At 34.3% G+C, this 14,356-nt stretch overlaps 1 protein-coding gene across 1 annotated transcript in view; it reads right to left on the bottom strand.

Annotated features, from left to right (window-relative positions):
• Positions 1-11,527, bottom strand: part of LOC126965526 (phospholipase A1) — a 46,837-nt gene extending 35,310 nt beyond the window's left edge. Inside the window, exons 1-4 of the mRNA XM_050809189.1 lie at positions 11,360-11,527; positions 5,016-5,130; positions 1,494-1,639; positions 12-105 (exon numbers count right to left, since the gene is read on the bottom strand). Of these exons, the coding sequence (XP_050665146.1) occupies positions 12-105; positions 1,494-1,639; positions 5,016-5,130; positions 11,360-11,417 (413 nt within the window). The 5' untranslated portion in view covers positions 11,418-11,527. The remainder of the gene's footprint in view (positions 1-11; positions 106-1,493; positions 1,640-5,015; positions 5,131-11,359) is intronic.
• Positions 11,528-14,356: the final 2,829 nt, after the last annotated feature.

The raw sequence follows: 14,356 nt of genomic DNA, 5'->3' as shown, positions 1-14,356 counted from the left end.
TTAGTACCTACCTCATGTTTGACAAGGCCGATAGATAGCAAGGAAATCTGGATAAGTCTGCCCAGTCCACCGTAAATACGTTATAATCTTTTCGCCATAGATAAGCTGAAACAATATAATATGCAATTAGAAGAGATAAGTGCGACTGTTTGCGTAATTTCCTAAAGCCAGTTGGAACGGGCGGACGTATAATGACGACACGTAATACATATTTACCAGTGGTAGGATCCCTTGCACAGGATTCCGGCTAGATTATGGTGGCCCATTTCTGCCGTGAACCAGTAATGTGTAAACATTACTCTGTTTCGGTCTGAAGGGCCCGTAGCTAGTGAAATTTTTTTTTTTTTTGCCCAGTAATTCCACTAGCTACGGCGCTCTTCAGATCGAAACACAGTAATGTTTACATATTACTGCTTCACGGCAGAAATAGGCGCCGTTGTGGTACCAATAATCTAGCCGGCATCCTGTGCAAAGGAGCCTCTCACTGGTAAACATCTAAATAAACCGTGATTTCTCTTCAAGACTAGAGCAGCTATCATTATTAGTTTCAAGACTCCAATGCCCATTTACTCTTTTTAGTGTAAAATAATTAATTACATTTCAAACTGTTATTTACATAGTATTTTCTTACATTAACGCGAGATTTAACACATTTAATTAAAACAATTTTTAATGGATTAAAACGTGTGTAATTGTAACTGTGTTTTTACATTACATTTTACGTAAATGTTACATTTTTATGATTATCTTACGGCCGTAACTATCGTTGACTTTTCTGTCTCAATAAACGTATCGACGGTAACTCACCTAATCCGTACACGCTGTCTGTCAATGGGAGGACGTATAGTTTACCAGCGATAGAAGTTTGTTTGGAAATTGCAATTCACGCGTCCCACAATATAAGGTGATAAGAATGACGTGTATATAGGGACAGCGTCAGATTATTGATAGCTAATTACTGACAGTAGAAGGTTTTCACTATCTGTAGATAGTATATTGGGAACGGCCGTTAGTCAAACTTATGTTTCGAGACCTTTCCAGATCACGTTTTGAGGAGGACTGCGGTTGAAACGAGTCACCATAGTATTTGTTGTGTCATTATGAAGTTTACCGCCATTTATTGCCTCGGATGTGGTATTTGCTGATGACAGATGGCTTAAAATGTAACTTTTACGCAATATCTAATATAAAAACGCAGTTACAATTACACGCGTTTTAATTCATTAACAATTATTTTATTTAAATTTTATTTAGCTATCAATATTTTACTTAGCTTTTGTTAAGTTTTATCTATATCATTCTCTAATACGTGATAACTCGTGGAAACTATTTTTATTTTATTCTAATCATACTTAAGCGAGCTCAAAGAAGGCTGTTAGTATAATATAAATAGCTGTTAATGTGTAGGTAAAGAGCTGATTGTAAATTTCCTATTTATTCCTATACTTTCGCTCTAGAGACGTGTTCAGTTTGTTTATATACACTTTACTCACCATCACGTAAGTTGGACATCGGTGTCTTCGAATGTGTGCCGTTGAAACCATGAATGATAAATACATTCTTTCTCGTTAATTTCCATCCGAACTTCGGCAGCAGTTGTATGTGTCTCACGTCTATCCATTGCTTATAGGGCCGTTCCCTGGTCATGGAATACTTATAAATAATATACTTCTAGTAATAAACTAAATCAATATTTAATGCTGCTTAGAAATATAATAGGTGTTTTAATATGTAAAAGTTGAGAAACCTTTGTTAATGAAGTCTATTTCCTTTAAATAAAAGCTTGTTTTTTGAAGTTATACTTCTATAGGCGCGTTATGAAAAAATTATGAGATTGAGATTTTAAGATGGGCGCGCATCACTGTAACACAAAAGTAACAGTGTGAAGTTCGTTCCAAAAATTTTCTGCTGTATGCGTCATTCGTTTTTTTTTGGTTTCTTCGTCCATTATTAGGACAGGCATAGGGTTCAAGCCCGCGCAGCCGTTATTTAATAATTAATTATCAAAGCCATCGTTGCAAGATTTTTACAATATTGTTCTTTCTACAAACGTAAAATAGCACGGGGAGTGAATAATTTTAAGGATTTTTGCTTTGCTTAGCGAAAGAAGTATAACTTCTTGCGTGCAACTGTATAAGTTTTTTTATGTTTCTTATGAATGGGGTCCAGTGAAAGGTTTGTTTTTTACATATTTTATATAGATATCAAATATCATAGACTTAGAATATATTAGCGTGTAAGCAACCCGACAGTCTAATAATGCGCGACCAACTTTTAACCGACTTCAAAAAGGAGGAGGTTCTAAATTCTATTGGTATTTTTTATGTACATTATTGCGCTGAGATTTATGATCTGGTTTACGTGATTCTTCTTTAGTTTGATGCGCAATAATTCCCATTTGGTCCCATAAATATTTAACATTGTTTGGCCCAGTAGTTTTCTTTTTATGAACATTTTTCTTTAAGTGGACAATAAAATTATAGTTTGTGTACGGTTTTTTTGGTAGTTTTTATTTAGGTCTATTAAATAAACTCACACGAACTTGAAAAGAGTTGCGCACAGCATTTTTCGGAGTCGATTTATTATTTCCGTTCCCGTTTTTTGGGATCTATATTGTTCAAAGCGCGGGGCACATTTCGTAGACCTACGCTAGGTACTTAAAAAATGAATGCTTAATATATAATAATAAAAAGTGACAAAATGTTATAGTTTACCAGATGTTATCGAGAAAATCTTACTGTAATTTACAGAACAATCTATTACATACACTAGAAAATAAAAAAATACTTTTAAAAAACCGACTGCGAAAACTATATAGCTTAAAATAACTTAATAAAGATTTAATTTCATACACCTCTTATGCAAATCTACTTACCTTAAATATTAATAAATAACAATTTTTTGTATATTCTATGTATTGATAGGTTTCAAGTCGTTGCCATGGCAAATATAAGAGTAGCTACTAGGTACATACACTCGCCACTCGTGACTTTGAGCGGGATAGCTTCGTCTAGAAAATAACAACCCAAGCAGGCAGACACGCGTGGGCATTTTATAATATTAAGTTTTATTTTGTTTAGGTCTTGGCACCGACATTAAACTTATCAATAGGTAGCACATATAAATAATATTATTATATTAATACTAGCTAATTCCCGCGACTTCGTCCACATAGATATAGGGTTTTTTAAAATAATAAGCAAGTTTGGAATTGATGATTATTTCATGCCCTATTCCAGTTCGGGTTTCCGTTTTCTCTCCCATTTTCAACATATTATATGAATCTTATTTCGAGGAATATTGCTATGGGAAACTAAACCTACTATTGGTACAGTTATAGCCCATTGACGTGAATTTAAATTTTTCACAAATCCCGCGTGATCCATGGATTTTTCTATAAAATGTGGCCTATGTCCTTTACTAAGTTCTACGCTATCACTACACTAAATTTCATCAAAATCCATTCAGTAGCTCTGGCGTAATAGCGAAACAAACAAACTTACATTCACACTAGCTGACCCGGCAAACGTTGTTTTGCCATATAAAGTATAATTCACGCGATAGTTTTATAAGTAATAAAATATTGCCTATATTATAGCCTGTACATCATTTTGTTCTATTGTCAATAGTTTTTGCAGCGCACGCAAAAATAGGTTTTCGATTTTACACCTTGTGTTACAAAATAGCAATTTTATTACGGATCCCTAATTTTGAAAAAAAAACATAGCCTATAGCCTTTCTCGATAAATGGACTACCCAACACTGAAAGAATCATTCAAATCGGACCAGTAGTACCAGAGATTAGCGCGTTCAAACAAACAAACACTGCAGCTTTATAATATTAGTATAGATTTATAATGCTAGTAGGGATGAAAGGTTTGCATAAGAGGTATATTAAATTAAATCCCTAGTAAGTTACTTTAAAAGAAGTTTTCACTTCAAAAACTAATTCTATCAACAGATAACAGTAAAAATAAACGACATTTTTTTAAAGTCTGAGTTGAGTACATTCCGCCCGAATCGTTTTTAGAGCACCACAACTACTCGTAGTAGCGACAAAGAGGACATATCGCACATTTTAGTTTAAAATTGAATGAAGTAAACATGTTCAAAGTTATGACAGATGGGAGATACTTACAACGTTCATTCATTTATTATGTTTTCTTAAATTTTAATTCATATATTTAATTTAAATCCATCTCATTGTTTTCTGTTGTTATTCATGGTTAATAAGTTTTTATTTTGTTAAATTAAGAAAGCCCAAATTGCATAATATTATAAGTTAAGTAACTAGGTAATATGGTTAAATAATAATTGGACATTTCACGGTCCGGTCATTTTGTTCTTAAACTTTCTTGGTTATGACTTAAGTAACTCATCTCGATATTAATTATTAGTGCAGAAAAGCGTCAAGAAGTAATTTATAAACATATATTTCTTAATTCGTAATGATATTTAAGTAAAACCTTATTTATTTCTTAAGTATTGGTAGAATACATTCGAAATATGTTGCGCTTAAAATAGGCCTATGATTGTTTCTATAAATAAATTATTTTTATCAGTTAGTTAGTCTGATCGGCAGGCTACACAATGAGATATGGAGAAAAAGTAAACGACATTATATAAAATAATATTGACACACTTTTTACACAAATTTTCTTGCCCCAAGTTAAGCAAGCCTGTGTTATGGGTTACAAGACAATAATATATTTACATACATAAATTCATATAAACATACATAAATACATTTAAACATCCATGACTCGGAAACAAATATCCGTATTCATCATATAAATGCTTGCACCTACCGGGATTCGAACCCGGGACCTCTAGCTTAGTAGGTAGGATATTTCTTCTATTTCAAAATATCTTATGCCCTGAGTGTTTAAATTTATCTGCTTTTTATTTATCGGTAATGATTCCCTGAGAATATAATTAGGGGTATATTCCGATGAATGCAAGTAGAACAGAAGCCATCTTAAAGAAATAAGTAAATGGATATTACTAATACTCACGGAGTATAAAGATAGAAATTAATTTCACTATCTGGACACTTCCACTCTCGTTTCATGACGCAGCGCCAGTACCGGAAGTCAAGCATTGACATCATGTTCGCGTTCACATCTGTATCTGAAAACATGAGGAGGCATTTAAGAGTAAATACCTAGGTAACGCTGAAAATGTTTAGAAAATGAAAAACGGCTTAATGTAGAAAGTTGCCAATATTTTTATTGCTCCTCTCTACACATCGTCCCATTCGTCGGAACCACTGAGAAAAGCAGTGGGCACATTCTTCCTTAAAGGACGTCCGTTCCTCGGATCATCATTGAGATTGCTACTCGTCGTCAAACCAATTGTTTACAATGGCACGAGATGGGGCTTCATTAAGTAATGCTAATCGCAGTCTATCATAGCTTTGTTGTTGAGTAAGCCCTCAACGAAAGTCATAATAAATCATTGACCAAAAATTTTTTCGCGTTACGTTCATTTTCACTTGTAACAAGAGTTTTAGATTTGCCGCCAATTCACAAAAATAAATGACAAATTAATGCAATATACTACATTAGGTTACCAAAGACTTCTAAAATTGAATTTCAAAAAAAGTTTTCATCAGCAATGTTTCTAACTGGCCAGTTCTAAACAAACAACGATATATTTAATACAATAAAAAGGCATAAAATGCAAATTTATTTTCTCAAAATTGATTCCTATAGAATTCTCTTTAATGTAATTTCTAATAAACTAGACACCACTACGGCTTTGCAAATAAATGGCGCTCTGAGAGAGAAAAAGCTGCGCAAGAAACTCTTACAGCATTTTTTTTTCGCTCTTTTTAATCTAATATATAATATTGTATTGTCATTGCTATTGCTATAAAATAATCATAATCTAGTCCCAGGCTGTCGGATCACTTAGATATTCAGCTGTGAAGTAGTACGATTTACGACACAGACATTTTTTAATAAAACATTTAAATTTATTTATAGATAATGCCTGAACAGTGGCTGGGACTTCATTATAAAAGTGTATACATTTACACTTTACAATACACTTACATAAAATTTAAATACAAATAAATATGCACGACTTGGAAAGAAACATCCATATTCATCATATAAATGTTTGCAGCTACCGGGATTTGAATCCCAGACAGCTAGCCTCTAGCTCATTAGACACTATATAAGTCATCTATATTATGTAAATGGACACTAAAGATTAGTTTCAGGATTTTTTGAAGGGTTATTACACTTCTAGAAGACACTATATCTGAACATTGCAAAGTATATCGTTACTAGGGTTGCCAACTGTACTCCAAAATAGAGTATTGTGCTCTGTTTGCGTACTATTTAATCTATAACACACATAGAGTATACTAAAATACTATTTTTTACAGAATATTTACTATACTAGTTCAGGTAATGTAATATTATGCAATTACCATAACCAAAAAAGTCAACTAAGAAGTTTCTGTTAATATGTAAACAAAAAATTTACCTTTTTATAAATATAAAATAAATGAAACCTACTCTTTTTTGATAGTCCGTACTCTTTATTAACCAACTTTGAAATCAGATCTACTCTATTTCTTCTAATAAATCTTCTAAAAGCTGGCAACCCTAATCGTTACTGTGAAAATTTATTACCTACAGAAACACATTGCTGTAAGACTAAACTAGTTATAGCGGGAAAGACCAAGGAAAAAGACCACGGCGTCGATGAGGATCCTCCCCGTACCATACATACGTTACCGAGAAATTTTTGCATTAACACATTTCCCGGAAAATATCAGATAATCTATTGAAACTCGTTGTGGTGGGAAAGATCGAGGGAAAAAGACCGACATCGATAGTGGGGATATCGATACCTCGACAAGTGAACTACTGCAGAAACATTTTTTCAATGAAAATAAGGGACGATCCGAGCAGGACGTTCAGCTGATTGTAATTGATACGCCCTGTCGATTACAATGCAGTGCCGCTCAGGGTTCTTGAAAACCCCTGAGCGGCACTACAATTGCGCTCGTCACCATGAGACATATAAGATGTTAACACATTACTGGTTAGCGGCAGCAATAGGCGCCGTTGTGGTACACATAATATAGCCGACATCCTGTGCAAAGGAGCCTTCCACAAGAGATGCGAGAGAGAGCGGCACAAGCACATCTCACATATAAACATGTATGTAGTTACAAAACTACCTTGGCTGACACGGACTGCAAAAATAACAATAATAGTAACTAGAATTTGATTAATTAATTTGTTAAAAATATAAAAAATTTTATACTTTTAAGTGCATATTATGTCTATTGTTTTGGAATAGTTTTTCTGAAGTCGGTTATTTTATATTAAAAATTTTAATATTAATTTTTAGTGAATCTGAAGTACAGCAACTAATTTGTCTGAATTTGTTAAGACCTACCAAATTTTGCAATGCAGCAATGAACGTAAGCATATTGCAATTTGATTACACACAGTTTCATTGATCATCATATTCGGCTACGACAATTATTTGACTATAACGCTACCAGAACGTTACGGATAGTGACTCGAATATCCGGGTAGCATAAAAAGATTTGTACCGAGTAACGTTAACTTGCTCCTAAGAATTAAAGAATTCCATAACACTGGCATAAATCCCATAGTCAGGACCTAACCAAACGCTCATCAAACTACCCTGGAAGTACATCCTTTCCAATAAAAAAAGAATAATCGAAATCCGTTGTCGTGATATTGAGTTATTCGTCCAACTGTTAAAAAGTCGAATTGAGAACCTCCTGAGAAAAACGGCAAGTTAGTGAATAAATATTTTTGTATTTCAAAACAAATACCTATGTATAACAAATAATTATTCTGTGTATATAATTCCGTGGCCATCTGGAGGGAAAAGCCAAATTGGCTTCCAAGAAGCTGGGCATCATTAATAGAGCACGGCAATACTTCAAGCCGGCCCACATGGAGTATTGCTGTCATCTCTGGTCTGGCGCATCCCAGTATCAGCTCGATCCATTTGACCGCGTGCAACGCAGAACAGCTCGAATTATCGGAGACCCAGTGCTCTGTGAACGGCTGGATCACTTGGCTTTGCGTAGAGACGTCACTTCATCGTGTGTCTTCTACCGCATTTATCACGGAGAGTGTTCTGAAGAGCTGTTTGACTTGATTCCTGCTGCCGAAAACCGCCTTCGCACGACACGCCACAAATTAGAATATCATCCCCACCATCTGAATGTGTTGCGATCCTCCACAGTGTGGATTTCAAAGAATATTCTTCCACGTACTGCAACGCTATGGAACGAGCTTCCTTGTGCGTTGTTTCCGTGACGATATGACATGGGTAAAAAGCGCGTACACCTTTCTGAAAAACCGGCAACGCTCATGAGATTCCTCTGGTGTTGCAAGAGAATATGGGCGGCGGTGATGAGCCTATGTAGGTATGGAGCCAAATGTAATTCTTAAAACTCTCCATACGCTTGGTATTAGTAAAATGTTTGTGTACCGGGCTATTAATAGGTACAATGAGACCTCCTCTGTTTGTGACAGAAAAAGATCTGGCCGTCCACGTAGTGTTCGTGCGAAGAACATTGTCAAATCAGTAAGGGAAAAAATTCGCGTATGAACTCTTACTAATTATTTAACAACAGAAGTTAAGCCAATTGTCTATTAGTTTATTATTAGCTCATGTGACATAAACTGGAGAGCAATGTATCAGTATAACCGACAAAACCACTTTCACTATCAAGCCCACTGCAATACAGGTATCTAAAGATTCCACCTGTTTAAGTTAAGTTGTAATGATAATATGTTGATTTTAATATAATGGCCACCGAACACTGACCCGCTAAGTAAATACCTCAAACCCCACGAGAAAGTGTTTATTTTAAATTGCACTTTCGAGACAATAATGAGAAAGGAAAGGATTAGCGTTTGACAAAAACGCTGAGATAATATCTAGAACTGCATTTATACTGTTGCAACGAATGAAGACTTAGCGCATAGTTAATAATTTTTGCTATTCAAAAGCACGATGTTCTCAAGGAAGTTTTATTCATGTACGATAAATCTTTACAATTAATTTTAAAATAAAAAGTTATACTTCCTTGGCTTACATAATAAAACAAAATTCTTAAAAAAAAACATAATTCTCGTGTTTTTTTATTATGTGTAGAAACGAAGCAAGAACAATATTGTATTAAAGATGGTATTAAATATAACCAATGAAATATTTAAATATAATTTAATTATATTTATACAATAAGAAAGAAATGATTTTTTTTTTGCAATACCTACATGTTGATTTTTTTATATAATAGGGGGCAAACGGGCAAGAGCCTCTCGTGGTGAGGAGTGTTGAAGCAACTGCCCATAGAAATCCGCAAAACCAGGGGTCATGACATCGCCGGCCTTTGAGCCACGGCCAATCCCAATATTCAGTCTATCTACGTTTGTGGTTTACTTGAGATAAAAAATTGTAACTATCGTTGACTTTTCTGTCCCAATAAACTTATCGACGGTAACTCATCCGTACACGCTGTCGGTCAATGGGACGACATATAGCTTACCAGCGATAGAAAATTGTATGGAAATCAGCAACTCACGCGTCCCAATATAAGGCGATAAGAATGACTTATCAGGTATATTGGGACAGCTTCAGATTATTGACAGCTAATTACTGATAGTAGAAGGTAGTATGTTATCTCTATCTGTAGATAGTATATTGGGAACGGCCGTTAGTCGTATCGGTTCGGGAAACCTGCAGCCGGTAATTGATTCCACAAAGTGACTATGCAAGAATTAAAGTTCCTCTCAAAATGTTGTGGAATGCCAAACATGATGTGGGCGCCGTGATGTAAGGTGGTTGCTTTTGGCTACTGGTATCAACCCAAACAGCTACTCTGAGAGCTCATCCTGATATACGCGGTAGGAGATGTAGAGAGAACCCACATTTCTACGCAACATAAAAGAATTATCTTTTGTGTTGCGTAGAAATGTGGAGCCGATCGCAGATAATTTCTTCGTCGATGATTTGAGCCGCTCTTCTTTCTTACGTCTTTTATTTTGTTTGTTTATTGTGCTAACAGGTTTGGATACGCTTACGAGCATAATGTAAAATATTACAAGCGCTAAAACACAATCAAAACAAATATTCACGGAAGAATAAAAATGAAGTCCTAAGGTTTAGCGTATATTATACTATTTAGCAACGCATTATTTGAAGTACAAATTTAAGTTGTTAAAAAAAAACACTTATACAACTTTTATCCTATATAGAAAAAAATGTTATATGGAGTTAGCGTTCTTATCGTTTTGGTACTGAGGTAAAAACATAGACTTAGAATATAGTCGCGTACAGACAGACCGATAATGTGTTATCAAGTTTGATTTGTCAATGTGTACGTTAGCTAGTGGTTTATATTCTGCATCTATACGCTAGTATATTGTTAGTCTATGTTTATAAAGGAAGGTACCACTTGGTTAACCAACATCTTTACCACTTCAATCTATTTTGAATGTTGACATTAAGTCCCTGTCGTACCTACTTCAACTACGTGACCAATGTCACTTTATTTCTCTATAAGTTTGTGCCAATGCACAAACTTATAGAGAAATAAAGAAAATGGTTGTTCAAAATAGCTCTGGGTTTTTTAACTATATCGAACAGCAAGCATTCGCCACCTACGAATTAGACTTAAGGGTATGTGTTACTGGATAAATTAGTGTTCATAGCTCCAAATTCTATATCTTCACCACAAAACTTATCTAAAAACACCTTATTCTGTCGTTTGTACTTTCCTTCAAGGTTAGCAATGCGAAACAACTATTTTTGTTATTTATTCATAATTCAACATTTATAATTTACTCTGATAATTTTTGTTCTACTCGCTGTCCCTGTGTCGACTCGAGACGACTGTGGCGATCAAACGTTTCATAACCGAGCGTGACAGATCAGTGTCATTGAATACCCACTACTAAAGTGCTGAACGCGCCTAGTGTGAGTGAAACGTTGAGTTCCATAAGTATTCCTGTATGCTGTAAGTACGTAATTTAAATCAAAAATATCATAAAAATTACCAACACGTTCACGATGTAAGCAAAGAAATTTCACTATCAAAGTATGATTACAGGTATAGTAAACCTTTTTTTTTTATTCGTTAAATAGTTCAGTTTTAACATTTCAACTCGTTTTTGCTAATTATTAAATTATTTATTTCATACCAAATTATTCGTATATTAAAGTATTGTTTAATCATTACTGTATACTTAGCCATAATTTATACAGTAAGAAGTAATTACGTATCAATAACAAACAGTTCAAATATTTTTTATAACGAATTAATACCAAATATAATGAAAATGCTCACCTATAATGAAAAATCCTATAAACACAAAAATAAACACCCCACATTTTGTTAGGCACATTTTACACTATACGATTTATGTTATTGTCTCTCAACACTTTTTACTTTTTTCAGCCCTAACCGCGGCATTATAGATTATTCGAAGCCTATTTCTAATCGCCGGCTGTTTGGTCGGCGTTCTTAGCCTTAATGTAACGGTTGAAGGCTCGTGAGAAAGGCACGTAAAACTTTTACCATAATTTACCAGAGCGCACGTTGATGTCACGTTTAGCTTTGATATATTTTTTTAAATTCCAGACTATGTATTTTATATTTTAGGGGTCATTTCTTTAGTACACAAACCTGGAATTGTTAGCTTTAGTCCTATGTTCTTTCAAAATTTTCTATTACATTAAAATAATCTGGGTCGTTGTTTCGTATTAAGATCGCCTTTAATGCAGATTTTAGTCAAATTGAAAACATCCAATAAAGTGACGTCAATCAATAGAGTAGGTACCTATAATAATTGTATTGAACATTGAACAAAATCTATCAATATTTTATACTGCATTTGAGATTTCTTTTTTCTGACATTCCAGCTTCTATATCAAACACCCTTGTCTCCTCCACCAGTGTTGCTGAGTCACTTCTTCTGTAAAATGTTAGAGAATGTCAACAAATTTTCAGTTTCAGTTTTGTAAGCTTTGGAGAAATAATTAAAACTTTTAAATCTCTAGACATGAAAATAACTGCTGATATATGGATCATTTCTGTTAAAATAATAAGTTCAATAATAAATGTCATAGCACCATAATATCTTGCAATAGTCTTTAATAATTTTATTAAACGTGGCGTGTTTCCTGACCTTCTGAAACATAGTAAAATTACACCAATATTTAAATCGGGATGCTCTTCTGACCCGAATAACTATCTTAACGTCCTGTGTCGGTTTTGCCGACCTTTACTAAAATTATTGAAAAAATAATTTTAAGCCAAATGCTTACTTACTTTTACCCTCATATGTAACTTCATATGAAACCATTTGGCTTTACTAGGGGACGTTCAACAATGTATGCAGGTGTTGAACTAATCAAGAACATTTTTGATGTCTGGGAGGAATCACAGAATGCCCTTGGTGTCTTCTGTGATTTATCTAAGGATTTTCATTGTCTTCAACATTCAACGCTGCTCAGGAAGCTATGTAACTATGGCATAAACAGAGCTTCTGATTTCATTTCTAAAGAATAAAATACAGAAGGTCAACGTGAATGTCAGAAGATCTCCTCTCAGTATAGGGGTACCACAGGGGTCTATTCTTGTACCGTTCCTCTTCCTTACGTACCTAGTCTTGCCATAAATACTCAAACAATGAAAAAAAATCTATTCCAAATAAAATTTATTACTTTTACAGTGTGTTGATTTAATATTTAATTATAAAACAGAAAATATGAAAAGCATATTCTAAGTGGTCTCCATTGGCTGCAATACAGTCCTTTAAACGTCAAGGCCAGTTATCAATAGAAGCACGCACTCTTTCCATGAGAAAATTCTTCACTGCCAATCGTACGGATTGTTTGAGGGACTCCAATTTATCATTGCGTTTAGAGCAAGCTGTACTCACTGACCATAAATCATTATCCAGCGGATTATTTATTTATTAATTAATTAATTTGTTTATTAAAGCACACCACATCATATCCAATACAATTTTCTTAATCTAATGTTACAATTAGTAGTTCTAAAGTATACGACAATTATGGTGAACATAAAAATTACAAAAAATACTCCCTAAATACTTCTGAAAAAACGAACTAATACTATCTAAACTATAATAAAAAAAAAATAAAAAATGAAAGTACAAATTATAACTTTAACTTATTAAAATAAGATTAAGATCGGGGCTACGACGACGGCCAGTCTTCAGCTCTGATGAAGTCCAAAACGTTCGTTTCCAACCAAGACTGCGTAGCCCGAGCTTTATGACCCGGCGCCGAGACTTGCTCCAAGGACTCTTCTTGGGTATTGTACATGTTGTTGTTAAGGGGCCTTAAACCTTCTCAAGAATGGTATCTTGATACACTTGTGCCGATGTTTTGATACCGTTTTCAGAAAAGTATGGCTCAGTCACTCCTTCATAGCTTATACCCCACCAAACCAACACTGAAATCGGATAGTGCCCACGTTGCACTCTGTGGACTAATTGGGAAGCTTCCTCAAAGCTTTGAGCAATAATACGGTCAATTGTAAACAATTTCTCATTCGTAAACAAAAATTTTCTGTGACGTCTCGTTGCGTACCTTTACTGCTGTCTCTTTCTTAAATTATCAGTTAAGAAATGACCAGTACGTCTCTTATAGGCTGCAAGTCCTAAGCCATCTTTGTATACTGCTTTGACCACCTTTTTCATACGAACACTACTTGGCGGCCAGATCTTTTTCTGTCACAAACAGAGGAGGCCTCATTGTACCTATTAATGGCCTGGTACACAAACATTTTACTAATAAAAAGCGTATGGAAAATTGTAAAAATTGCATTTGGGCCCATTTCTACTTTGTGTAATGCAATCACAGCGATTCGATTCTCTTTATCACCCCACTCCATTTTAATATCGCAAAATATTGTACAATGTATTGGCGCCCAAATGAGAAAACTCAATTAACAATCATAAAAATGACAGATTCCAAACTCAAATGTAATATTTTCTTTATTTTTAACTGTTACAATATTTATGGCCAGACTTAGTATATAAATGATCTTCCTAATCTTATAGAAAAAAACATAAGGTAGTATGGTTTGCGGACGACACTTCACCGATATATAAGTGAAAAGAAACCAAGTTATTTTTCACGAAGTAGACGATATTCTATCTGACATCGTGTACTGGTTTAGCGCTAATAACCTATTGTTAAATAGCAAGAAAACATATAAAAAAAATAGTCAAAAGCGTAATGTGTTTTGTTAAACGGAGAGGTGATAAAACCGGTGGAATCTGCTATATTTCTTGGCATTACTTTTCGCGAA

Source organism: Leptidea sinapis, chromosome 7 (genome assembly GCF_905404315.1).
Source record: "Leptidea sinapis chromosome 7, ilLepSina1.1, whole genome shotgun sequence".
NCBI classification, from domain to species: domain Eukaryota; kingdom Metazoa; phylum Arthropoda; class Insecta; order Lepidoptera; family Pieridae; genus Leptidea; species Leptidea sinapis.
This window is presented reverse-complemented; position numbering and strand designations above follow the sequence as displayed.